Below are 25,251 nucleotides of genomic sequence, written 5' to 3'. Positions count from 1 at the left end.
TCCTACTGAAGCCCAGCTTGGACACAGCTTGCCAAACACAGGCAGTAAGTGGCACCTTCTTCTAATTTGCATGAAGGTGCTGTATGGGCTAGCCATGGCCCTAGTGACCAGTGTAGCTTATAACTCCTTCTCAAATTCACTGGTGTCTTGTTACACTAAGTGTAGACCATGCACCAACATCACTGACATCACTTGGGAGCTTCTTAGAACTGTAGAATCTCAGGCCTCACCCAAGACATACTGGATCTGCATTTTTAACAAGATCCAGGTGATTCTTAACACACATTGATGTTTGGGAAGTGTATTAGTCCATTCTCATGCTGCTATGAAGAAATACCGAGACTGGATAATTTATAAAGAAAAGGGGTTTAATTGACTCATAGTTCCGCATGGCTAGGAGGCCTCAGGAAACTTACAATTGTGGTGGGAGGCATCTCATCACAGGGCAGCAGGAGAGAGAATAAGTGCTAGCAGGGGAAATGCCAGACACTTATAAAACCATCATCTCTAGGGAGAACTCATTCACCGTTATGAGAACAGCATGGGGGAAACTGCCTCCGTGATTCAATTACCTCCCACCACGTCCCTCCCATGACATGCGGGGGTTATGGAATTACAATTCAAGAAGAGATTTGGGTGGGCACACAAAGCCAAACCATGTCAGGAAGTGTTGCACTAGAACCTACCAACCAAGTGGCCTGTGCTCTGTCAACCCCATGTCTTTGCTTTTCTTTCCCTAAGAGTAATACAGACTAGGTACTTTACGTACTGACCCTGTTTCAACTCAGTTTTTATTTGCCACTTTTCAGAGCATGGCTATGTATGTTAATGGTAGGAGGAAAAGCGACTTGGAGTGCCCCAGGCTTAAACCAGTCATTCTCTGGGAGACACGGCAGACCCAGCTACAGGGTTGGAAAGGCACAGGCCGAGGGTAGAATATGTTCTAGGAAGACGTACAACATCTGTGGTATTGTCAACCAAGTAATTTGCATCCCAGACACTAGAAGGCAGGAGGATTCCTGAAGGTTGCAACAGAACAGTGGCTCTAGAAGCCTGTGGTCCTGGAAAGACAGCACTGAAATAGGGCCCATGGTCTGGAACTCAGCTGGATGACTGGGGTGTCAGACCAAGACTCTGGTTCCTAGGGGCAGGTTAGAGCAAGGAAGGAACCAAATCCTAGAGTGGGTTATCAGGCCAGGCTGACCTGAGGGGCGAGGCAGGGCTGCGTTATTCAGAATGGGGGATGCGATAAGCCCTGGGACATAAGACCTAGGGCAGAGGTCCATGTTCTGGGCTGGCCCAGCGCCTGGCTACCAGGGAGCTGCAGCCCTGAGCTACTGACCTCTTGCTCCTTAGTTAACCCTGACTGCGAGGGGCTGGGTCCAGAGTCTGGGGTGGGTTGGAGCCTGTAGGAAAGCAGGGGATGGTGTGGGTTGAGCAGGTGCTTCTAGCTGAAAGCGGAGAGGCTAGAGACAAGGAGGCCGCAGGCAGGGGCTTCTGCCTGGCCCCCTGCCCTCCTTCCTCCTGTCAGTGGATCATCGTCACCACTGCCTGCAAAAGCGTGCTTGCAGTCCTCATTTCTCTGAACCCAGACTTTCTGTTCTTTTCTAATCTGGCATTTGTTTTGCCTCTAGGGGCCCAAGGGACCACCAGGACATAAAGGAGAATTTGGCCTCCCTGGGCGACCTGTAGGTATCAGTGTTCATTGGACAGGCTGGAGGGGGAGGACACATGGGCCAGGCTGGTCTGTGGGCGGAGGGTTTACTGAGGTGTGTGCTGTGGGTTCCAGGGTCGCCCAGGATTGAATGGCCTCAAGGGTGCCAAAGGAGATCCAGGGGTCATTATGCAGGTGAGTCACCCTGGGGATGGAGCCGGAGGTTGGTGTCCAGAGAGGGTGAGAGAGTGGGGGGTCCACAGAGCAGGGCCTGTGGACTGAATGTTCAGGAATATTGTTCTTCTTCCTTCACTGCCACTGCCAAAGGTCCTCCCACCCAGCCCTGTCCTTCAGCTCCCTCTCAGGAGGGTCCTGCCACCTAAAACACCTTAGTGGAGAATAGACTTCCTTGTGTAGGACCCAGAGGGAGTAGGGGAGAAAGGGATCTGGTCATGCTCAGAAAATGTGGTTCCGAATCCCAGGACCTCTAACTCTAGGGTAATGTCACCTCTCCCCTCCTTTACACAGTCCCAGGGATCGCTCACATCACTAGGGGCTCAGTGAGTGCTGGAAGTCAGTATCAAAGGCAGATCAGCTACTTAGGTGGGGCCTCGCAGGTTGGCAAACACTGGGCAGCAGCAGGGACCCTGGTCTAGAAGAAAAAAGCCAATGTTTATTCAGCAGCTGCTATGTACCAGACACTGTGTAAAGTGCTTTTAAGGAGAGTTTCTCATTTAGTCTTGGTGATAACTATTGCATGAGACACTATGCAGGGATCTCGTTTTACATAAGAGGATACTGGGGCCTCTAGTAGTCAAGGCACCCACCCAAGGTGACCCAGCTAATAATCCCCAAACCAAGATGTAAACACAGCTCTAAGTCTATTGCTGCTTCTGTTTGTGCCACACTGCTTTTGCTTTGTATGCCCAGAAATCCAGAAATACTATTTTCCTGAAGCATTAGGGGCAGATAAACCAGACACTCATGCCTTCATTTAGAGTGATCAGTATACCTTCCGCATGGGCTAAACTCTTCATGCATGCCCTCAAAGCCTCACCTCTCCTGCTGCAAGCTCCTGCCTCTAGGCTTAGAGGAGAAATTGTTGCATGGTATTAAGGCCAAGCTGGCCTCACTTTGAAAATGACTGTGCTATCTAACAAGAGTTTTGCATTTATGCTTGCATTTCTGAGACACATTTCCTCTGGCAATATATCACATGAGAGACCCCTGCAGTCCATTTCCACCCCTATACTGATAATGCACTGATAGGGAGGCCTTAGGCTCACTATCAACTGGGAGTCAGAATCTGAGTTGCAATCTCAGTGCTGCTGTAAGTTGCTGTGTGGTCTTGAGCAGGTCACCTCCCCTCTCTGGGCCTCATTAGCTGCATGTATTAACCAGAGACAATACTTGTTGCCCTGCCATCCTCCCTATGGTTTGTTGTGAAGATACAGTGAGGCCAGGGACATAGAAGTGCTCTGTGGCTCCCTGAGCAACCTGCGAGAGAAGTTGGTTGGCTTCAGCAGACCCTCCTTTCCTTCCTCTGGAGGAAGTGTCCTGTGGCTGCCCCTGCACTCACAACAACCTGAACTAATGGAATGGCCTTTTTTTCTTCCTTCAGGGCCCACCTGGCTTACCTGGCCCTCCAGGCCCCCCTGGGCCACCTGGAGCTGTGATTAACATCAAAGGAGTAAGTTGGCATGCAGTGGGAAGACCTTCCCGATTGGCCTAAGCTGGAGTCAGTTGTCCTGTTGACCTCACCTCTCTTGTTTTCATTACCCACAGGCCATTTTCCCAATACCCGTCCGACCGCACTGCAAAATGCCAGTAAGTAGCAATCACTGCCTTAAAGAGCAGGCTTTGGCATAGATAGCAACTCAGAGAAAAAGATCAGTCTTTGTCTTGGGCCCTTTCTATCCTCAAATGTCTTCTCTGATGTCTTCTATCCCCTAAGTGTAGACTCTCAAGTGACTAGAATCTTTTAGATAACAGATCGTGGCAATGAAATATACTGGATCTTCTAAGGGTGCACACACGGTGAGGTGCTTCTTTTCATACAATCTAAAAAGCAGTGTCTTTTGTTACTGCGACCACATTAGCTTCATGCTTGGAGTAGTATAAAACTGGGAAAAATAGACCCCTTAGAAAACATAGATGAGAAAACAAGCCATGCCAACCCATGATCTTTGCATTGAGAACTTTGGGCTAAAATCTGTAACTAACTATGCTGCCCTTTCCCAGTGATCACATCACTGCACAGCACACAACACTGACAGGCAGGGCTGATCTCTCCCACTTTATGATAATGAAACAAACTGTGACTCAGAGAAGCTCACTGGCTTGTCCAAGGTCATGGGACTTGACTGAGCTGGGACCATAACTCAGGTCTCCTAACCACCAGGCAGCAGGTGCAGACACTGGGATTCTGAGAGGTCAGGCACTTGCCTGGCCCCCTAGCCATTGAGAAGCTCTGTCCCTGATTTTTTACCCATAGGAAGAGAGTCAGATTTCTGTGAGAAAACCCAGAGGGGAGGGTGGGCCTTGTGTACAGGCATTAGTCACAGAACCATGCATAATCATTCTCTCATTCATTCAACAAATATTTATTGAACACTTATGCAGTGCCAAGGACTCTTCTAGGCCCTGGGGACTCAAGGGTGAACTAGACGGATGTGGCCTCTGCTCTCAGGAGCTTGCAAATTACAATTTAGAAATATTCTTTGAGGTGAGTTCATAATTGATCCCTGTTGGAGGTGATGCTAAGGCTCAGGTCAGAGCCTTCAAGATGATGCAGTTTGGCTGCGTATTTGCGCAGACATCTGGCTAAGTCTAAACGTTGAGGCATCCAAGTCTGCAGCCCAGGGCCTGGGAACTCTGGCCTAGAGGGCAGGACCCACGTATGTCAGGTGACTAAGGGGCTCCAGGCTCTACATGGAGACAACAGCAACCCAGTATGTGTTTATATCCATGGCCTGAAGAGAAACATAAAATATCAGTGCTGGAGTGACCTTCCTGGGCAGTCGCTGTATCCCACCTCCTTATCACACAGGAGAGAACACACAGCCCAGAGAAGCAAAAGGCTGGCTCCAGGTCACACAGTGAGTTAGTACAGAAGCCTCTCCCAACTAACATGATTTCGGGCCTCAAATAAGCCACAGAACAGCACTTGACAAATTTTAGAGTGCTGTAAAAATGCTATTGCAATTATCATGACCTGCACCAGGACCTCTAGCAGTAACCATGGCCTTTGGGGGTTGTGGGGATACCTAAAAGAAGGAAAAGATAGGCTCAAAGCATTTTTAGTAAGATTTTTTACTTCATATTGCCTGGCTAGATACTAGAGGAGCTGGGTCATGGACGTTTCTTGTCCAACTCTCAAAATGGACATTTTGAAACGGAAATGCTTCCTCTTACAGCCAGCATTTCATGAGCCCCTTCTAGTTTCAGCTCCTTCCAACACCCTAATTATTTACAGCTCATGTCTGTAGTGGAGAAACTTTATCAGCATAGCCTGCAAGACAACAGCTTGGAGCTGAAACCTTCATCCTTAACTTAGAAATGTTTTTCCTGGTAGATTTCTTCCCCACTCCTATCTTTCCTTGGTGGCCCCTGAGCAGCTTGTGACCCTCCACCCATAAGCACAGAAGGATTTTGGCACCATACAGATGACTTTGATTCTACACATCAATCTGGAAGAAGCCAGGTTTCAAGTGGCTTTGTCTTAATAGAGAAGAAAATGCAGGAATCTGGGGAAAACTGGGAAGGAATATTATCCAGAACAGCCTGGACTGCAGACCCCTGAAACTTAATGAGATGTCCAGAATAGCCACCCCCCAATCTAATGATAACCCCCTTTGCTAATTACCTGCCCATGATGCTCATCTTTGATTAGATGCAATAGCTAAGCTAATGGCTGACCCAGTTTCACGGCTGGGCACGTCACTTGCTCGGATGCTTGACCTTACACGTGGATCAATCCCAACTGATAAGAAAGGAAGACAAGAATGTTCACAGTTGGCCAAACCACCACTGCCACGATTTGTTGTCTTAAAGCTTTGGGCTTCCTTATGGCTGAGTTTTTTGGCCATTAGGCCTCAGCTCTGTCTCCCCAGCTCAACTACATCATGGGTCTCCCAGTTTAAAACCTGGGACGTCTGTGCATTGACAACTCCTGGGGACTTAGGGCTTTGGGGGACTCCAGAGCCAAAGGAAGGCCTGACTGTGGCATTGCCTCTTTTGTCACATGCCCCCTGGACAGTGGCTACCTGTTTTTGCAAACACCAGGGCAGAGCTTGCAGTGCCTGACCTGGCCTTCCTCTCTTTCCAGGTTGATACTGCTCACCCTGGGAGTCCAGAGCTCATCACTTTTCACGGTATACACTCCCTTCTTCATCATTTGTTTCTCTGGGACATCTCTTTGAGGAAGATGATTTTCCTTTGCCCAGTGCTGGGCTCAGGCTAGGTGGTCAGGAAGGTCTAACTGGATGCTGTAGGGTTGGGGGTGGCAGCTGAGCCAAGGCTGTGGGGCTGTGCACCTCTCTTTGGTTTGGTCACACATGTGTCTATTCTGCTCATCTTAGCTGAGCCTCCTAGTTGGCAACAAGCACTCTGTTCTTTCAATTGTTCGTTTGTTCGTAAAACATTCACTGATGCCTATTCCTTACTTGGTATGATCCGCACTGGGCTGAGGCAGATTCCAAGAGCCTGGGAAGCGCTGTTCCTGCCTCTCAGGCTCTTGGAACCTGTTAAGTGAAACTACTTTAAAAACAATTGTAGTGCAGTATACCAAGAGCCGATCAGGGGAGGGCCGTGGGAGCTCAGGAGACCCTTGCCTCAGTGTCCATGCAACTCTGTAAGCATCTCCTGGGAGCTTGTTAGAAATGCAGAACTTCAGGCCCCACCCTAGACCTGCTGAATCAGAACCCATGTTTTAACCATCTCCGAGGTGAGGTGTGTGCACAGCAAAGTGTGAGAAATGCTGGCTCAGAGGGTTTGATTAGTAAATGTCAGCATGTTCATAGCCACATGCAGGAGCTTTGCTATGGCACATCAGAGAGGGACAGGCCAGGGGATGGGTCCTGCAGGTGAGCAGTCACTCTGGTCCCCCTGTCCTCACACACCCTGTCACACCACTTGGGGTTTAAATAGGGGAAGGTCTCTTTCCTTCAATATTCACCTTCAGCTTGGCTGCGTCACCCTGGCCCACCAGGTGGTGGTCTCCCTGATGATACCTGGCCCCGTGGTTTTTCTGTCACTTCTGCTTACCAAGCCCAGCCTGTTTCCAAACTCTATGCTTAGATTCAATTCAAGGCTCCCCTTTCCCCTGGTGCAAGGTGGACCTTGGGGAGCAGGGGATGGAGCTGGATTTGTTTTATCAGATCCCCAATTGTTCCTCTTCCCTGTGAGCCTCCCCTGGAAGGAGGGGGAGGGAACAGATCTTTTTGGATGTGACAGCTCCTAGTGAGCAATCATCCTGCTTTACTGTATGCAGCTACTACTGCTCCGGTTGGTGCTGTTGCACTTGCTGTCTTTTCTGATCACTGCTATCTGTGGGGTCAGTATGGGTGAAGGAGGCCCCATGGGGCCCACTGCGCAGGTCGTTGGTCTCACACAGCATTCCCAGGGTTGGAGAGGCCTCGATAGATGTAGTTGCCGCTCCCTACTGACTCCCTGTTGACACCATCATGCCTGTGATGCTCATATTCCCTCCCCTTCATTGAGAAAGCCTGAGCTCCTACCCTCATCTACACTTTGTGGCCCCATCTCTAGGCTCAGGAGCATTGGTGGGTTGATCTGTCACACCTCTTGGGAACGAGGAATTCAAAGACCTAGCATCCACCCTACCCATCGAGGTAGGGAAAGGGAACCACTTCCCTTCCCAAGCAATGATCTCCCAAAAGGCTTTCTTCCATGCCCCCTCCCACATAAAGAGTTGAGGGGAAAGGTGGGGATGGAATGCCAGTTCTGCAGAAACGGTGTTTCTCACTAGTCCTGTGGGGATGTACAACACTGCATGGTGGGCATTCTCACCACTTTATAAGTAGAAAACTTAGCGCCCTTGGTTGTCCTGTGCAGACACTCTTGGGAGAGCCCTCTCCTTCCCTCACACCCCCACGCTGCACAGGCCTAGATGAGATGAGTCTGGAAGATTGACATGGTGCTGAGTCTCTGTCTTCATTTGTGGCACTGTCCAAGCCAGGGTTAGCCGCAGCCTCTGCTGCGCTCCCAGGATGCGCTGCTGGAACCTCAGTGAGAGCACATATTTCATCTTGCCTTGCGTTACTGTGAGCTGTGTCTGTCTCCCAGTAGACTGAGCTTTTCAAGGTTGAGAATGTGTCTGAAGCATCTACCTCTGCCCTCTTTATGATTTTACACTTGCTGATTTCTCAGGAGGGCTTTGTTTGAGTGGACTTTGCTAAATGAGCTTGGTTTGAAAACCTGTCTCAGAAAGGTTTTATATAGAATGAAGGTGATTTTCCATTTTTTTTAACATGTATGTGTTTGGTGGCAGGTGTTAAAGGAGAGAAAGGATCCTGGGGTCTTCCTGGCTCAAAGGGAGAAAAAGGTGACCAGGGAGCCCAGGGACCACCAGGTATTCCAGCTCTTGTTCTCAATCTTGCCTTTGATTTTTTTGCTCCTGAGAACAAATGCAACTGAGAAATGTGACCTAGCCAGAGGGTAAGACTAATGACATTCCACCCTGACCACAGGCTCCACTGGTTTCTAGTGAAAACCAAGCATGGGCCTGGCATGTCCAATGGGGAACATTGTCAGGAGAGACCAGAAAATCCAATCATTCATCTTTTATATGCAAAACAAGGTCCAAAGAAGGCCAGGGACCTACCTGGGATCCCACAGTGTCTGGGTTGATGGGCCCACAGTAGCACCTGTTTCTGCTTCCAAGCAGACTCTGTTAGCCACCCCAGTGCAGGGTCACATCCACTAAGATGTAACTGTGGTTGCCAACTTAGAGACTTTTATTTTAAAATTTCTGAAATTACAATCGTGAATTTTACAAAGCATTTCTTTTTCAGGTCCTCCACTTGATCTAGCTTATCTGAGACACTTTCTGAACAACTTGAAAGTGAGTGTTTCTCTATTAATATTTGGCCTGTGTTTTTCATGCTTTGGTTTATGTCAGAGACTGAGTTCATCCCACTCTTACTGAAATATTCCTATGTTCTCTGCTTCCAGGGGGAGAATGGAGACAAGGGGTTCAAAGGTGAAAAAGGAGAAAAAGGAGACATTAATGATGGCTTCCTTATGTCTGGGCCTCCAGGCCTGCCCGGAAATCCAGGCCTGGCTGTGAGTAGAGACCCCTCCAAGTCATCTTCCCCAAAGACTTACAGCTTTCCCGGAAGCCCCCAATGGGACTAGGCAGTTAGGGCTAGTCATTGTACTATGAGCTGAAGGCAGAGCTTTGGGATCAGCCAGCTCTTTCCCCATCCTTGTTGATTGATGGGGAGGTTGGCTGAGGTCCCTGGAGAGAAGGTAGCTGGCCAAGGCCACATGAAGGTAGGTAACTTCCAGGCCATTAGTCACACTGCCTTATTCTTGAAATTGGTGGAAAATTCACTCCACACAAAGAATGATTAATGGTGAATACATGAGATAACAGAAGCAGAATGGAAGGTAAGGGAGATATTTTTAGAGGAGCTATTTGGTTCTTCTGAAATTTTATCAAAGGAGCTCCTAGATAGGTGTGGTTTTCCTAGGATGAGAGGTTTTTCCAGGTGAAAGGAGAGAAAGTCAAGCTGTGCCCCCAACAAGAATATGTCCAGATCATTGACCTTTGGTCCCAGAGCTCACCATAAGGGTAGAACCAGCAAAGCCAGGGATCAGAGTTCTGCCTCTAGCTCTGCCTGTAATTTGCTTCATGATCTTGGGCAAGTCCTTTCACTTCTCTGGGCTTCAGTGTCTCTATCTGTGAAATGCAAAGGCTGGACTAGATGATCTCCAAGGTCCCTTCTGCCTCCAGGGCTCTCTGGGGTTCTCTGTAGAGTCATTCAACATAATGACTGGGCTGCCATCTTGGAGGCCTTACCCCATCTTGAATTGTGCCCAGGATTGAGGATAGTAGTAACAATAGCTGGTGTTTATTGATTTCTTTTAAATATTCTCATAAAAGGACTAGATGGGACTTCTAGTGATGAATGATGCTTTCTCTCTGTTATGGTGTGCTTGCCTTAACAGGGCCAGAAAGGGGAGACAGTCGTTGGGCCCCAAGGACCCCCAGGTGCTCCTGGTCTGCCTGGGCCACCTGGCTTTGGAAGACCTGGTGATCCTGGGCCACCGGGACCCCCGGGGCCACCAGGACCTCCGGCTATCCTGGGAGCAGGTTAGTGCTGTAAACAGTGCCCTTGTTCACGCTGTCCCTACCATTGTGTTCAAGGTCATAGCATCTGGGTGGCTTGTCACAGCTGCACTGCCTAACAGAGGGCTTTCCTGGATACCACCTTCTTTCTTTTTTTTTTTTTTAATTGAGATATAATTTGCACATCATAAAATTCACCCACCTAAAGTGTCTAATCCAGTAGTTTCTAATATATTCATGAAGTTATGCAGTCATCACCACTGTCTAATTCTAGACCATTTTCATCACACCAAAAAGAAATTTCGTACCAATTAGCAGTTGTTCTCTTTTCTCTCTTTCCCTCTTCTCTACCAGATCTGGGCAACCACGAATCTACTTCTGTCTCTGGATTTGCCTATTCTGCACATTTCATATAAATGGAATCATATAATATAGAGCCCTTTGAGTCTGGCTTCTTTCACTTAACACAGTGTTTTCAAAGTTCACACATGTTGCAGCACGGATTTTATTCCTTACTGTGGCCAAATAATATTGCATTGTGTAGGATATACATTTTGTTTATTCATTCATCTGTTCATGGGCATTTGGGTTGTTTCTACTTTTTGGCTATTATGAATAATGCTATTATGAACTTTCACGTACAAGTTTTTATGTGAACATGTTTTCCGTTCTCTTCAGTATATACGTAGGAGAAATTGCTGGGTCATACAGTAACTCTATGTTTAACTTTTTGAGGAACTGCCCGGCTGTTTTCCGAAGGAGTCACAACATTTCGCATTCCCATCAGCAGTGGCAGTGTATGAGGGGGTTCCAATTTCTCCTCCCGTGTTATGGTATCCTCATTATGTCTTTTTGATTACAGCCATCTTACTTGGTATGAAGTGATATCTCACTGTGGTTTTGGTTTGCATTTCCCTAATGACTAATGATGTTGAGCATCTTTTCACATGTGAGTGGAAACTTCCTGGCTGCTTTGTCAATGCCTTAGGGGTGTGAGAACCTGCCTTAATGACCAGCAGTGGCTGGAACTCTGTATATAAAAATCTATTCATCCCTTAGAGCCTCACCTCCTCAGATGCAAAATTGGTGAAATTAAGGAAAATCTCTATATAATGAGCATATATCAGATGCCAGGCATTTTGCTAATCACTTTACTACGGTATTTTATTGAAACCTCAGAACAACCTTTAAAAAAAGCATTAACATCCCCATTGTACAGGTAAGGAAAGTGAGGCCCAGAGACATTTAGGAACCTTTGCCAGGTCACACAGCTAATAAATGACACCAACAGGATTCAGACCCAGAGCAGTGTAGCTCCAAAGCCTGTGTTATTTCTACTATGTCCATTGTAGGAGAGAATAATAGCAGCACTAATAGCATGAAGGCATACTTTTTTGTTGTTTGGCTTGGCAGGAGCCAGGTATGGTGGAAGCATGCCTGGGAAGAGACCTACAGAGTCCTTGGCATAAGGAAAGCGTTACACAGGAGGTGACTTTGGGGCTGGGGCTTTGACTTAGCCTTGGATCTTTTGGCTGCAAGTGATAGAAATGTAACTCAAAATAGCTCAAGCAAAGGGGAAATGTACTGGGTGTGAAGGAAGGAGTGAACAGTCAACTTGTGGGAGAGGTAGATAAGCAGCTGGACCTCAGGAACAGCCAGAGCCAGGGACTCAACCCCTGCAAGGATTCTCTGGCCATCTCTTGTCTCCGCTTCTCTCTGCATGCAGTTTCACGCTTCCTCACCACAAACCACATCCTCTGCACAGCGGGAAATATGGTTACTGACAACTTACAGCTTCCACTGTCAGCTAGAAATCTTGAACTTCTTTTACTATTTTAGTTTGAAAAGTCCTGGGATGGAGAAGTCCTAGAGAAGGGTCCTGATGGGCCTGACTTGTGTGGGATACCCAATCTTGGACCAATCCCCTATGACCAGGAGGTCGGATCACATGAGAACATGGTAGCTCTTTCTGGAACCAAATGGTTGTAGAGGTGAAGGGAAGGTCCCAAGAGAAGGAGCTGAGGACACTGGTCCTACAAAGGAAGAAGGTGCTGAGTGGATGGAACCATAGGTGCCCACACAGCCATGAGGGAGGAGTAGGACTATAGGAGGTGGAGGCATATTACAGGGTGAGTGCAAGGTGGAGAAAATCTGTTGACCACAGCAACACTACATTAGGGCTCCCGGGATGCCTTGCTGCATTGAGCAAGGATTGCTTCTCACATAATGTATAGCAATTCAGTTTACGAAACACTTTCATGGCCATTATCCCATGTAGTCTTCACAGCAACCCTGGGAGGAAGATAAAACAGATATTATTATAAAATTCATCTCATGGATGAAGATACTGAAGCTCACAGAGGTGAAGAGACTTACTCAAGGTCACAAATTCTATTAGCAGGCATGGCTGGGATCTAAATCTGAGTCCACTGGCCCTCTATCCACTAGACATTTGCCACCTATGTGTGGATGTTCAAATCCTATGTTGGAACTGAACATTTGCTTGCAACGACCTGAAGAATTGTATGATTTTACTGGGACTTGTAAAAACACCCTTAATTCTGCCAAGAGCTTGGCAGATTTGGAGGAGTTGTCGGGGGTAGGGTGAGCAGAGGATGAGAGAGGTAGAAGAACAGCCAAAGGAATAGTCGTAATTATACTACTTTGTGTTTGCCTAAAGTAAGGGCTTTTCAGTTGAGGCATCATAGACTCCTAGAAAGTTCAAGGATATACCTCCAGGATTTGTCATCCCAGTAATATTTTTTTGTAGAATTGTGTGTGTGCATTTTTCTGGGAAAGAGGGCAATAACCTTGATCTGATTTTTAAGGGCACAGTGACTCTTCAAAAGCTAAGAGCCCCTGGCCGAATGAATGCTGTACATGTACAATTTTCAAAGCACTCAGTTCTCGCCACAGCCCAGGGAAGAAGAAATGCCTGTTTTACATTTTGCAGATGAGGAAACAGCTTCGGAGAGCTTGCTGTTTCCTCAAGATCACACAGCTAGGAATGGACAAACTAAGGACTTGAGTCCATGTCTCTGGCCCCGAGGCCAAGGCTACTGTCACTGCACCACCCTGGTCTCCTCCCACTCCCTAGAGCCTTCTCTTCCTCTTTCTGAGCCTGCTTCCTCTGTTCAGTGTCACATGCTTGTCTCTTGGCTGAAATAAGTTGTATGAGTCAGGACATTTTTGAATGCAAGTGACAAAATATTCGACTTAAACTGGCTTTTATAAAACAACCACAAAAGGAATTGATTCACTTATGAAACGGAAAAGCACTAGCCATGGCTTCATCCAGGGTAACAATCAAGAATCCCAGCTCTTCCCTGAACCAGTCAATGTGGCCTAAGTCACATGCTGGGGGGCAGAGCACCCAAGATATAGGTGGAAGTTGGGATGCTTTGTGGCACTGTGAATGGGGTTGAACACACTTCTCTCCAGGAGTTAGCTGATACCTCAGACATTTTTCAGAGTGTGGTTTTTGTATAACTTCTATTTTCTGTTTTGTCTTAGCTGTGGCCCTTCCAGGTCCCCCTGGCCCTCCAGGACAGCCAGGGCTTCCCGGATCCAGAAACCTGGTCAGTATTATTATCAGTATGCAGTCATCATTCCATCTGGGATGGATTTACTTAAAACTCTGGCTACAATCTCCTGTGTCTGACATCCCTTGGGCATCAGGCCTTCATGACAGTAGGCTTGGTGCAATTCTATAAATAGTAGAAGGGATTTGTTATCTATTTGGGTGACTTATTAAGTAAAAAGACATGAAAAACAAAATCATTTATATGTAAGTTCCACCATTTGAATCCTTAATTGACTAAGTTATAACAAGAACCAATCATATTACTTTTTTTTTTTTTTTTTTTTTGCGGGATGAGGGGTGGACAGGGTCTCCCTCTGTCACCCAAACTGGAGTACAGTGGTGAGATCACGGCTCACTGCAGCCTCAACCTCCCTGAGCTCAGGTAATCCTCTCATCTCAGCCTCCAGAGTAGCTGGGACTACAGATGCACACTACCACACCTGGCTAATTTTTTTTTTTTTTTTTTTTAATAGAGACAGGGTTTTTGTTACATTGCCCAGACTGGCCTTGAACTCATGGGCCACCAAGGTGATTCTCCCACCTTGGCCTCCCAAAGTGCTGAGAGTACAGAAACGAGCCACCACGTCTGGCCACCAATCATAGTATTTCAAAAAGCATAAACCTGCTCAGGTGCGGTGGCTCACTCCTGTAATCCCAGCACTTTGAGAGGCTGAGGCAGGAGGATCGCTTGAGTCTGGGAGTTCAAGACTAGCCTGGGCAACATAGCAAGATCCTGCCTCTACAGAAAAATGTAAAAATTAGCTGGGTGTGGTGGTGCATATCTGTAGTCCCAGCTACTTGAGAAGCTAAGGTGGGAGGATCACCTGAGCCTGGGAAGTCAAGGCTCCAGTGAACCATGACTGTGCCACTGCACTCCAGCCTGAGTGAAAAAGCAATAGCCCATCTCTAGAAAAAAAAGAAAAAACAAAACAACAAAAGCCCAAGAGCATAAACAATGTTACAACAGGTCCTTGTGCTGGTCAGATTTACTTGGATAATTCAGTCTTCTCCATTCTGCCAAAGAACATCTCTGGCACATTCGTTACCATGCAGTTAATTGGAACGAGACATAGCACTCCAAGATTACTGTAATGCACAGAAAAATGGACAAATACTTCACAAGGATGTCAGGAGTCCAAAAATGCTCTTTGATCTTTGCTGGATGTTAGTTGCAAAATTTGGCTGCCAAAAGAAAGAACTGTCCTACATATGATGGAATTCTGATATTTGGTTCCCTTGGGGGATATCTAAGTCATTTTGATGCACAAAGCCATTATCTTCAAGGCTAGGTGAAAATTAATATTTTATAATCTTTCTCAGTTACAATGAAAAATAAAAACTCTCTTGGCTGATATTTCTTTGAGATTTGATGCTATTCAGTAGATTTTTGTAGCTTCTGTATATGCTTCTAGATATGCCAAATGGCTGTCTAATCTTTGGCATTTTTCTAGGCAGAGAAATTACAGTCCTCCATTTTCTATCATGCATTTAATGTAACTACGAAGCTAGACAAACAAGATTTGAGACCTTAAGTATAGTTGCTCACTTGCTTGCCTTTCTTATTCCAAATGAAAAATTTGAAGCTCTTCAAGGACCAGCATGAAGTAACATCATTTAACCATGTTAGTGCCACCAAGTAGCTTAAAAAAATAGAAGTGGTAAAACTTACCAATGCTTTTGCTAATACCCAAACCAAAACAAAGATAACTCCATTGACAATTTGTAAATGTCTTTATACTCACAGAATATTGTCGTTTTTGTTTTAATTCATTTATTATAGATTAGATTTGTGTTTCAAACTATACATGTTTTTGTTTTATCAAGAAGAATGCCCTTTAGTTATTAATGAAGGTATATACCTCTATCTGGCACATTAACAAGCCTTTTTATTGAGTATCTGGGGATGGCTCCTAGTTGAATTTACAGAGAGGCCAGGTTATCAGATGGTGCCATTGCTCTAATGATAATGGCAGTGTTTGGAATTTAAATGATCCGACAGGTCACAGCATTCAGCAACATGGATGACATGCTGCAGAAAGCGCATTTGGTTATAGAAGGAACATTCATCTACCTGAGGGACAGCACTGAGTTTTTCATTCGTGTTAGAGATGGCTGGAAAAAATTACAGGTAATTTCTAAACTTCCTTTAACACACTGCCTTCAAATACCCTCTAAAAATCAAATCTACTCCCATAAATGCCATTTTTTTCTGTTTTGAAATGGGAAAATTTGTAATTGATCTTTCATTTCAATGTACTGTTTTTCTTAAAGCTGGGAGAACTGATCCCCATTCCTGCCGACAGCCCTCCACCCCCTGCGCTTTCCAGCAATGTGAGTAGTTACCCTGTTGGACTGCTAATGCATTCATTTATCAGCATTTCTTGAGTCCTCCTTGGTATCTAGCACCAAGCTCTCCAAACTCTGGACAGTCAGCTGTGCACGGTTTAGTATCTGGTGAAATCCTAGAAATTAATGGGTGCTAACAGAAGATTCTCGCAGTAGAGCGGAGGAATAACTAGATCCAGAGGCTGGAGACCTGCTGTTCCCATGTAATAGCCAAATTCTCTTGGGCAGAGGGCTTCCCCTCTCTTGGCCTCAGTTTGTTTATCTGTGGAATCATTGGTTGGTATAAGCAATCTAGAAGATTCCTTTAATTTTTGGCACCGTCTGCCTTATAAGAACATGGGCAACTGGCATTGTCCATCTTTTAGCCCTAGAGCAATGCTTTGAGGTGGGTACTATCATCCTCATTTTGCAGATTATGAAACCGAGGCTCTGAAGAGGTAGCTTTCTCTATTAAGTGAAAGAGTTGGCGATTAAACATGTGTTTATCATAAAGAATGCCCTTCCTTGATTCAGTGCTCTTTTTTAAAAGTCTTGAGAATATTTTCTCCCTTTCTGAAGATCATTTCTTCAGCAGGTCATGAAACTCTTTACAGTTAAGAGTCACAGTTACAGACAATGGCAAACTATTTAAAGCATCTTCTCAAGAAACATTGCACTTACACCTCAATATACTCTGAAGAACAGATTGAATGCATATTCAGAACTATTTCTTTTCCTCCTTTTCATAACAGCCACATCAGCTTCTGCCTCCACCAAACCCTATTTCAAGTGCCAATTATGAGAAGCCTGCTGTAAGTACAATTTATACATTTAATCTTCAAATACTGAGTGTGTATCTACTAGGTGCTAGGTCTCATGCTTAGTACACAGTTCCTACCATCATGATGCTTATAGACTAGTGAGAGAGGCAAACAAAAAACAGAGAATTACAGTACAGTGTGGTAAGTTGTTTGGGTGAGCCAAGTACAGGGTGCTGGGGGTATAAGGAAGGGCGGAGACGTCTACCTAGAGGAGGTTACCGCCAAACTAAGACCCAAAGGACAGCTGAGTTCAGGGGTGAGCCAGGTGGAAGAAAGAGGCAAAGGGAAGATGGAATAGAGGGAGGTAAGGGGTAGGGCTGTGCATTCCTGTAATTGCTAGTATTAAATTACAGGCAAAAGAGTAGAGTTCAAGGCAGAAAAGGGAGACGTTTAGTCTGCAGAAGTCAGCAAAACAAGCGCTAGGTTTCAAGGGTCTGCAAGCCAAGCCAAAAATTTTGACCATTTTCTGTGGACAATGGGGAGCCACAGAAGGGTTTAAAGCAGGAAACAGGTATGACAAGACTGGTGTTTCAGAAATTACCTTGGTTACAGTGTGCAGATTAATCAGAAGGGACAGGAGCAGGGGTCCAAAGGCCAGTTAGGTGACTCCTGGGTTATCTGAACTAGAATCACAGCAGTGAGCCCATAGACTAGTAGGCAATTGGAGAGACATGAAGGAAGCAGAAGTGACTAATTGGGTCATTGATTGAATATGGCACATTAAGGATGAGACAGATCAAGAATGATGCCCAGGTTTCTGCTTGGATGATTGAGTGGTGACAGTTTCCTTTCCAGGAATTGTTTTGTTGCTGGGGTTAGAAACTCTCTCTATTCCTTTGCTAGCTTAAGTAAAGATCTCGTTTAAATCAGCATAGAAACCTCATGGAACTCCATCACAGGAAGAACAGCCAGGCCTGGGACTCTTGTCTCTATTAGTCTTCTTTGCTATCTCTATAGACCACCTTCTGAAAGTATCTTTCTTCCTCCCAACCTCACCCCAAAATGCATACATAGGTGACATGAGCTTGCACACAGCTTTGGATCACCCTGGCACTGATTCTTGCCCCAACTCTGTATGATCTTACAGCAGCTGACCCCAGTACTACTGACTCAGTTCAGAGTCTTGGGAGAGATAGTTTATATGGTCTGTCTTGGGTCAATTGCCCACTCCCAGCCCAATCAAGAGTTACCAGGAGAATGAGGTTGAAGGTTTAAGGCCACTCCTTGTGGCAAGAATTGTGGGGGTACTTTCTAATAGCAGATGTGAGCATTTCCTATTGTGCTGCAATTGACCAAGGAGGAAATAATTTGGAGCATGGTGAGTCTGAGGTTCCTGGAGGAAACCTGAGTGGAGACTATCAGGAGGGAATAGGTTCTGAAGGTCTGAAACCCCACAGTGGGATCTTGGCTGGAGATGAGCCATGCAATTACTACAGGGCTGGTTGGATTCCCAAAAGAGAATCTATACAGTCAGAAGGGATTAGACGATGAGGAGCAAAACTGAAAAGGAACTGATGGGAGAAATATGAGAAGGAAACTGAGAAGCCATAGCCAGAGAGGAAGAAAGCAAGCCAAGCAAGGTAGTAGCCAACAGTGTCAAAGGCTGCCAGGAAATTCATAAGAAGAACCAAAAGGTGTCCTTCAAATTTAGAAACTAGAGCAAAGCGTTTAGTAGCCAAAAATATTCTAGTTGGTTGAAGAGTCAGTGGGAAGTGAAGGAAGAGAGATGTGAGTGTCAGTAACCCTTCAAAAAGCCCCAAAGTTAGGGCAGTAGCTAAAGGATTTTTTAAATGATATTTTATAAATTCAGAACTAATACGTATTCATTGCAGAAAATGTCAACAATGCATGAAAGGAATGCAGAAGAAAATAGTAACACACCTTCAATTTTATCAAAACTACAACCATCCACAAAATAGCAATTTTAACATTTTGAGTGTTGTAACATTACTGTCTTCCTAAAAGTACAACATAAAAATGTCATTTTATAAAAATGTTCCAGCAATTAAAGAAATACAAACATGAGAACACAAAAACCCCCAATCTCGTCATTCAGAAACAACCGTAATTTCAGATATTGCTCTGTCTCTCTAAAGGAGAGTAGGGCTTGGTGGGATTAGAGGTGTGGCAAAGAAGCCCTGCAGTTGCCCCCTGCCTGTGCCTTTCTTAGGTGGCCCCTGGCATTGGGGAAGCCTCATTCCATCAAGGCCTCTTGTGATGCACTCTGATGTAGCCCCAAAGCACACTGGTTGGAAGACGATGAGACCATCAGGCTTCTTCCCTCAGGCACCAGAGTCTCCAGATGCATGAGGAAGAAGATGGGGTGGGGGCAGTATAGTCAGATGGCAAGGACATCAAAGAGTCAGGGTGTATATGTGGAGGTGGAAGTCTGGTGGCCTGCCTGTGATTGTGGTGGGTGGGCAGCATGCTAAAGGTCCCTCTTATCCTAATGGCTGGGAATGTAGAGCATAAAATGCTAGCCACTGGGAGGCCTGCTGGGGAAGCCTTGGCTCAGTGCGGGGCCGGAAGGAGATGGGGATGGGGCATGATGCTGCTTGACCTGGACCTCCATCTAGTATGGTGGTCAAGACAGAACCAGGATGAATAAAAAGAGAGAGACTGGAGCAGGTGGCAGCCTTGGAGTCTGTCCTTTGCAGGAAGGAAAGGGGTGGTGAATGGAGAAAAATATCCAGAGATGTGCAAGGGCTGCTTGGGGCAGTCTGGACACTCACTGTAGCTCATGGCCAGTTGTAGCCAACTGGCTGGAAGCTGGAGAAGCAGAAGACCACCGTGGCAATCCTGGTCACTGGGACACACAGAGGCTTTGTTCAGGTCTGAGAGGCGGGGTAGAAACCAGGAGAGAAACACTGGCCGCCTCCTGCCCCACCGCCTGAGCCTCATTTCATGTCCTTTGACTTAAGATATTTAAAAATATTTTCGTTTTTGGTAACTTGGACCCAGGTCCTGCACCAGCCTCTCAGCTCTAAGTTGATGAGATAAAAGTTACCCCTGAGATGAGATTGATGGGAGGCAGGGAGATGAGTGTTCCTTGATTATGGAATGCATTCCAGAGGGTGTGGCAGAAAGGCTGAGAGAGAGGGCAGCAGTAGGAGGCTGGGTTTTGGGAGAGAAAGTGTGGAAGAAATAGAGTACGGATTGGTTTTTATTTTGGCTGCTGACCAAGATAGCAGGGATGTGAAGCTGGAATTACTATAAGACCCCTAGTTTCAGAAGGGTCTATCTCAGCAGTCTTAGTCATGGGGCTATACCCTTCTTTCGATGGCTTTCCCCCAGACCCCTCATGTGATCAGCCCCAGGCCTATCCAGGAGATGGAAGAAAGGGCTGCAGGCAGATAGCTGGGAGAAACTCTGGGATCCAGGGCCAAAGCCAGCTTAAAACCCCTGCACAGACCCAGAGGTCTCAAACTTATGGCCTGCCGGTGGATTCAGAGATTCAGATCCCTGAAGTTCTTTATTTGGTCCAAGCAATATTTTGTTCTGGTTTTTTTTTTTTTTTTTTTTCACCTAAGGAAGACATTTCTACCACTTAGAGCTGTTCAGAGAGCTGAAACAGGCTTCTGGGGAGACCATAGCTCTCCTTCCCCAGCGATGGTCAGGCAGAGACTGTAATTCCAATGTCAGGGAGGGACTGAATAAAATGACTTCCAACGTGCCTTCCAGCCTAAGAAGTCTGGAATCTTTGCAGGAATGTGAGTGAGATGGTTCTGGGGGCTGGAGTTTGCCTTTGATTCTGACTGCTCTCTTTTGTCTCACATTTTTCAGCTGCATTTGGCTGCCCTGAACATGCCATTTTCTGGGGACATTCGAGCTGATTTTCAGTGCTTCAAGCAGGCCAGAGCTGCAGGACTTTTGTCCACCTACCGAGCATTCTTATCTTCCCATTTGCAAGATCTGTCCACCATTGTGAGGAAAGCAGAGAGATACAGCCTTCCCATAGTGAACCTCAAGGTAAAAATAAATATGGTTCCCATTGCCTTCTGCATGCATTGGTCGCTACAGAGCCTGGAGGCAGTTTTCATTCCTGACATCAACAGAAGAGTGTTGACTTAGGCCTGCTGTCTCCCTTACTGGCTATGTCACTTTGGGTGGGTTCTTTGCCTTCCCTGAACCTCAATTTTCTTTATGCTTGTTTGACCCGTGGAGCATACAGGAGAGATAATGATAACTTCTTTCACTGATACAGGGTTTTCTTGTTTGTTTACAAAGTACCTCATTATCTTAAGAGGTACTTCTAATAAACATGAGAGTTATTCGTTTTTTAGTTTGTCAGAAGAGAAAACTGAGGCTCAGAAGAAGAAACCAGTTTGCTTAAAATCACTGCATACTAGAGCGCTTTGTCCTGAACCCTGGTTTGGTGTTCTGTGCACATTTAAGCAGATATTTCTCTGCCCCATTTGTGGGTAAGACAGGGTCTTGTAGGATCCCTGGATTATTCCACAGAAATAGCAGACTCCTTCAAGGCTGTGCAGAGAAAGCTCATTGCCACTCACATATACCCTGGAGAAGCTCTGGGTCCTGATGACTGTTTCTTTTTTTTTTTTTTTTTGAGACGGAGTCTCACTCTGTCGCCCAGGCTGGAGTGCAGTGGCGTGATCTCGGCTCACTGAAGCTCCACCTCCCAGGTTCACACCATTCTCCTGCCTCAGCCTCCCGAGTAACTGGGACTATAGGCGCCCGCCACCACGCCCAGCTAATTTTTTGTATTTTTAGTAGAGATGGGGTTTCACTGTGGTCTTGATATCCTGACCTCGTGATCCACCCACCTCGGCCTCCCAAAGTGCTGGAATTACAGGCGTGAACCACCGCGCCTAGCCTACTGATGACTGTTTCTTAAAGGTACTTCAAGACCCTTTAGTCTCTGCAACCCCAGTACTCCAATTTGAAACCTTGAGGCTAGCAAGTTCCATCCTAACCCCATACCCAGCACTTTCCACCTCCTCTCCCAGAATTCTGTTCCAGCACCTTCACCCACTGAAATTATTTTTATTCTTGGATCCCTCTACAAGGGACCAGGCTGTTTCAGGAAAAGGACTAAGAAGTTCATCTCCATCTCACCCACAGTGTAGACTGGCACAAGGCCTGCCACAAATTTGAAGCTTAGTACATATGCATAATATTTTCAAAATAACAATAATAAAATAAAGACATAAAACACAATTTTGATTGGAAGGAGGCTTGTACGCACATCTAATAAGAGAAATTCCCTCAAGAAATAAGTAAAACAAAAGCATTCATGGATGGATTATAAAATCAAACTGCAAACATTTCTTGAGTTTTTACTCTGTCCAGGCTCTAGGATTGGGGCTGGAGACTCTAATGTGAGGTGGCACCTGGCCTTGAAGAGCGAGTAAAAATCGGCCAGGTGTGGTGGTGCATGCCTGTAATCCCAGCACTTTGGGAGGCCGAGGTGGGTGGATCACCTGAGGTCAGGAGTTCAAGACCAGCCTGATCAGCGTGAAGAAACCCTGACTCTACTAAAAATACAAAATTAGCCGGGTATGGTGGTACATGCCTGTAATCCCAGCTAGTCGGGAGGCTGAGGCAGGAGAATCACTTGAACCTGGGAGGCAGAGGTTGCAGTGAGCCAAGATCCCACCATTGCACTCCAGCCTGGCTGGAAGACAAAAGGGAAACTGTCTCAAAAAAAAAAAAAAAAAAAAAGAGTAAAAATCTAATTCATTTGTAGGCTGATGGTATAATGATTCTAATGTGGTATTTTTTCTCTATAGGGCCAAGTACTTTTTAATAATTGGGACTCAATTTTTTCTGGCCACAGAGGTCAGTTCAATATGCATATTCCAATATACTCCTTTGATGGTCGAGACGTAATGACAGATCCTTCTTGGTAAGTGAGGGTGGAAGTTCTCAGATATGGTGTGATAGATAGTTTTAGGGGGCATCCTAACAATGGGATGCCTTTATCAGCTGCTTCTCTAGGATATTGCCAACATAAAGCCACAGTGAGACAACTGAGGGCCTCAGAGAAAGCCTTGTCCTTGGAGTCAGAAGACCGAGGTCCAGTAACTCAACATGGAATCCTGGGCAAGACATTTCCATTCTCTGAGCCTCAGCTGCCTTACCTGTCAAATGGGCAACATAACCATATGTATGTCGTAGAACTGTGAGAATAAAATGAATATATGTGAAAACATATAGCACGCAGTGGGCACCTAATAAGTGGTAAGCAATGCAACTCCTGGGGATCCTGTAACTCTACACTGTGATTTGCACTCTAAATCTTGAAAATTATGTGTGTTTTTCAGAATAGAACAACTCAGCAAACCTCTCCTCAGTGCCTCCTCTACACCAGGCCTGAGGCCAGGCCTGGAAGGCACAGTAATAAACCTAGAAGGCTCCTACTTTTACAGGGCTCACAGTCTACAGAGGAAGTAGACACACACTAACTGTGACTCTAGACAGAATATTGTAATTGTAAGTGGAGCAACAGGTACCATAGGATATACAGGAAATGTTTGTTTTCATTTTTACTTAGGGGTGAGAATCAGAGATGGCTTCCTGCAAGAGGAAGTTATTTATTGGCCTTTGAAAGATGAGAAGGAGTCACTGGTCTGAAAATGAAAGAGAAGCCCTCCAGACTGAGGGACTCCGTGAGCAAAGGTTTAGATTCACAAAAGAAGAGGGTGTGATTTGAAAACAACTGCAAGCTGGGTATGGCTGCAATCTAGTGTGTTAAGAAAGCTAGCAAGGGCAATGAGGATAGAAAGGTGATCTGGCATCAGGGTTAAGGAGTTTAACTTGATTCAGTAGACTTATGCCAATTTGCTTACCAAAAAATACCACAAAGAAGTGTCATTTTGAAAAATAACATGACAAAATTACTTTTTAGGCCCCAGAAGGTCATTTGGCACGGCTCCAGCCCCCACGGCGTCCGCCTTGTGGATAACTACTGTGAAGCATGGCGAACCGCGGACACAGCGGTCACGGGACTTGCCTCCCCACTGAGCACGGGGAAGATTCTGGACCAGAAAGCATACAGCTGTGCTAATCGGCTAATTGTCCTGTGTATAGAAAACAGTTTCATGACAGACGCTAGGAAGTAATGGCCTTCTGATGATTCTTAAAGAGTTTTCAATTTTTTCTCATGTGAAGAGTTGACACTGAAATCTAAAATGTTTAATTGTTGTAAATATTACATTTTTTTTTTTTACTACACATTCGTTACAACAGCAACCAAAGAAAACATACCTCAATACACTCAAAACTGAAGACACAGAGGACTCAGATCAAAGACAAAATCTGATCCATATATTGGTGCTAGATTCTGTGGGAAACCCCAGCAGTGTGAACGCATCCCAATATAGGTTAAGAGCAAGTTGAAAACAAAGGCCATGGCATTCTGCCACTGCATCCTTCAGACAGTTATATCCTCCTTTTAAACCATTGTTGTTGAGTGTAAGATGTCCTTCATGTTTTCTTACAAAGTCAGAAACGTTACCCTTTCTAAGTTATATACAGATCAAATGCTTTTTTCTTTCACGTACATCCATCATTTGCAACTGCTGTTCGTACACAGAAACAGGACTGCTCAAATGATCCTATTTGTATTTTCTGATGCTATCAGACTTTAATGTTTTTTCCCTAAAATATTATTGCCATCATGCTTTAGGAATTTTATATTTTTACACAAACATATTTTAGTATGGTGTCTGTTTATGTAACTCTGACTTGCTGGAAAAGTTGAAACTCCAAATTATCTGAAACTAGAAAAGAAATAGCACATAATTACTACCTTCCCCTTGGCGGCTCTCCTCCCCAACCCCCACTCCACAATTTTACGACTTCCATTTGGCAATTCTTGAATTATAACTGCGACTGAAACAAACAGGTTCATAGAGATGAATTTTCTGAGAAACATATATCTACATGCTGTATAATTGGATTTTTTTTTCCATGTAAGTGAACATAAAAACATCTTTTCCGGGTGCTTTCTTCGTTTGACTTTTTCCTGCTAGTTCCTTTATTCTCCATCACTGATGTGGAAGCAGACCTGGGGTGGGTTTGCTAATCCTGCCACTTGTGCTGCCCCCAGGTGATGATCAGAGAACTGAAAGGTTTTCCCATCATGCTCATCTGCCCTGGCTGTTGTCTCCCACCTAATGGGGCCAGTGTAGGTTGTGTAGAGCCTCAGAGTGGGAAACAGGATGAGCTGTGATTCTGCCACCATCTCAGGGTGTGACTTTGGGCAAGTCGGCCTCTGTCTCTCAAGGAGATTGGGATAAGACAAGCATAGTATTGGCTACCAGTCATTAAATATCAGACTTCTGATATATCCCATTTCATTTTCATAATAACCCTGCAAAGTAGTTTTTTTAATCTCTACAATGCAAAAAAAAAAAAAAAAAAAGTCAAAGCTCAGGGAGTTACTTGTTCCAGGTCATACACTGGTGAATGGCAGGGCTGGTTTCAGACTCAGGGTCTGTCTCACGTCGGGGCCCATGATCTTCCCAAGGAACCCCTATGCAAGCCTGCCTCTCTGCTCCCTCCCAGCTGCAAGCATGTGATTCTCTGGCTC

At 45.6% G+C, this 25,251-nt stretch overlaps 1 protein-coding gene across 2 annotated transcripts in view; it reads left to right on the top strand.

Moving 5' to 3' along the window:
- Positions 1–24,662, top strand: part of COL15A1 (collagen type XV alpha 1 chain) — a 133,769-nt gene extending 109,107 nt beyond the window's left edge. For both annotated transcript variants that reach the window (XM_055271692.2, XM_055271691.1), the window contains 16 exons: positions 1,635–1,688; positions 1,790–1,849; positions 3,276–3,344; positions 3,440–3,481; positions 5,982–6,027; positions 8,166–8,246; positions 8,689–8,738; positions 8,849–8,959; positions 9,848–9,992; positions 13,482–13,546; positions 15,551–15,679; positions 15,823–15,882; positions 16,629–16,688; positions 20,481–20,666; positions 22,448–22,563; positions 23,566–24,662. In XM_055271692.2, coding sequence (XP_055127667.1) covers positions 1,635–1,688; positions 1,790–1,849; positions 3,276–3,344; positions 3,440–3,481; positions 5,982–6,027; positions 8,166–8,246; positions 8,689–8,738; positions 8,849–8,959; positions 9,848–9,992; positions 13,482–13,546; positions 15,551–15,679; positions 15,823–15,882; positions 16,629–16,688; positions 20,481–20,666; positions 22,448–22,563; positions 23,566–23,779 — 1,488 coding nt within the window. In that variant the 3' untranslated portion in view covers positions 23,780–24,662. The remainder of the gene's footprint in view (positions 1–1,634; positions 1,689–1,789; positions 1,850–3,275; positions 3,345–3,439; positions 3,482–5,981; positions 6,028–8,165; positions 8,247–8,688; positions 8,739–8,848; positions 8,960–9,847; positions 9,993–13,481; positions 13,547–15,550; positions 15,680–15,822; positions 15,883–16,628; positions 16,689–20,480; positions 20,667–22,447; positions 22,564–23,565) is intronic.
- Positions 24,663–25,251: the final 589 nt, after the last annotated feature.

This window comes from Symphalangus syndactylus, chromosome 3, assembly GCF_028878055.3.
Source record: "Symphalangus syndactylus isolate Jambi chromosome 3, NHGRI_mSymSyn1-v2.1_pri, whole genome shotgun sequence".
In the NCBI taxonomy this organism is placed as follows: Eukaryota; Metazoa; Chordata; class Mammalia; order Primates; family Hylobatidae; genus Symphalangus; species Symphalangus syndactylus.
Note: the sequence above shows the minus strand (reverse complement) of the source record. Positions and strands in the feature narration are given on the sequence as shown.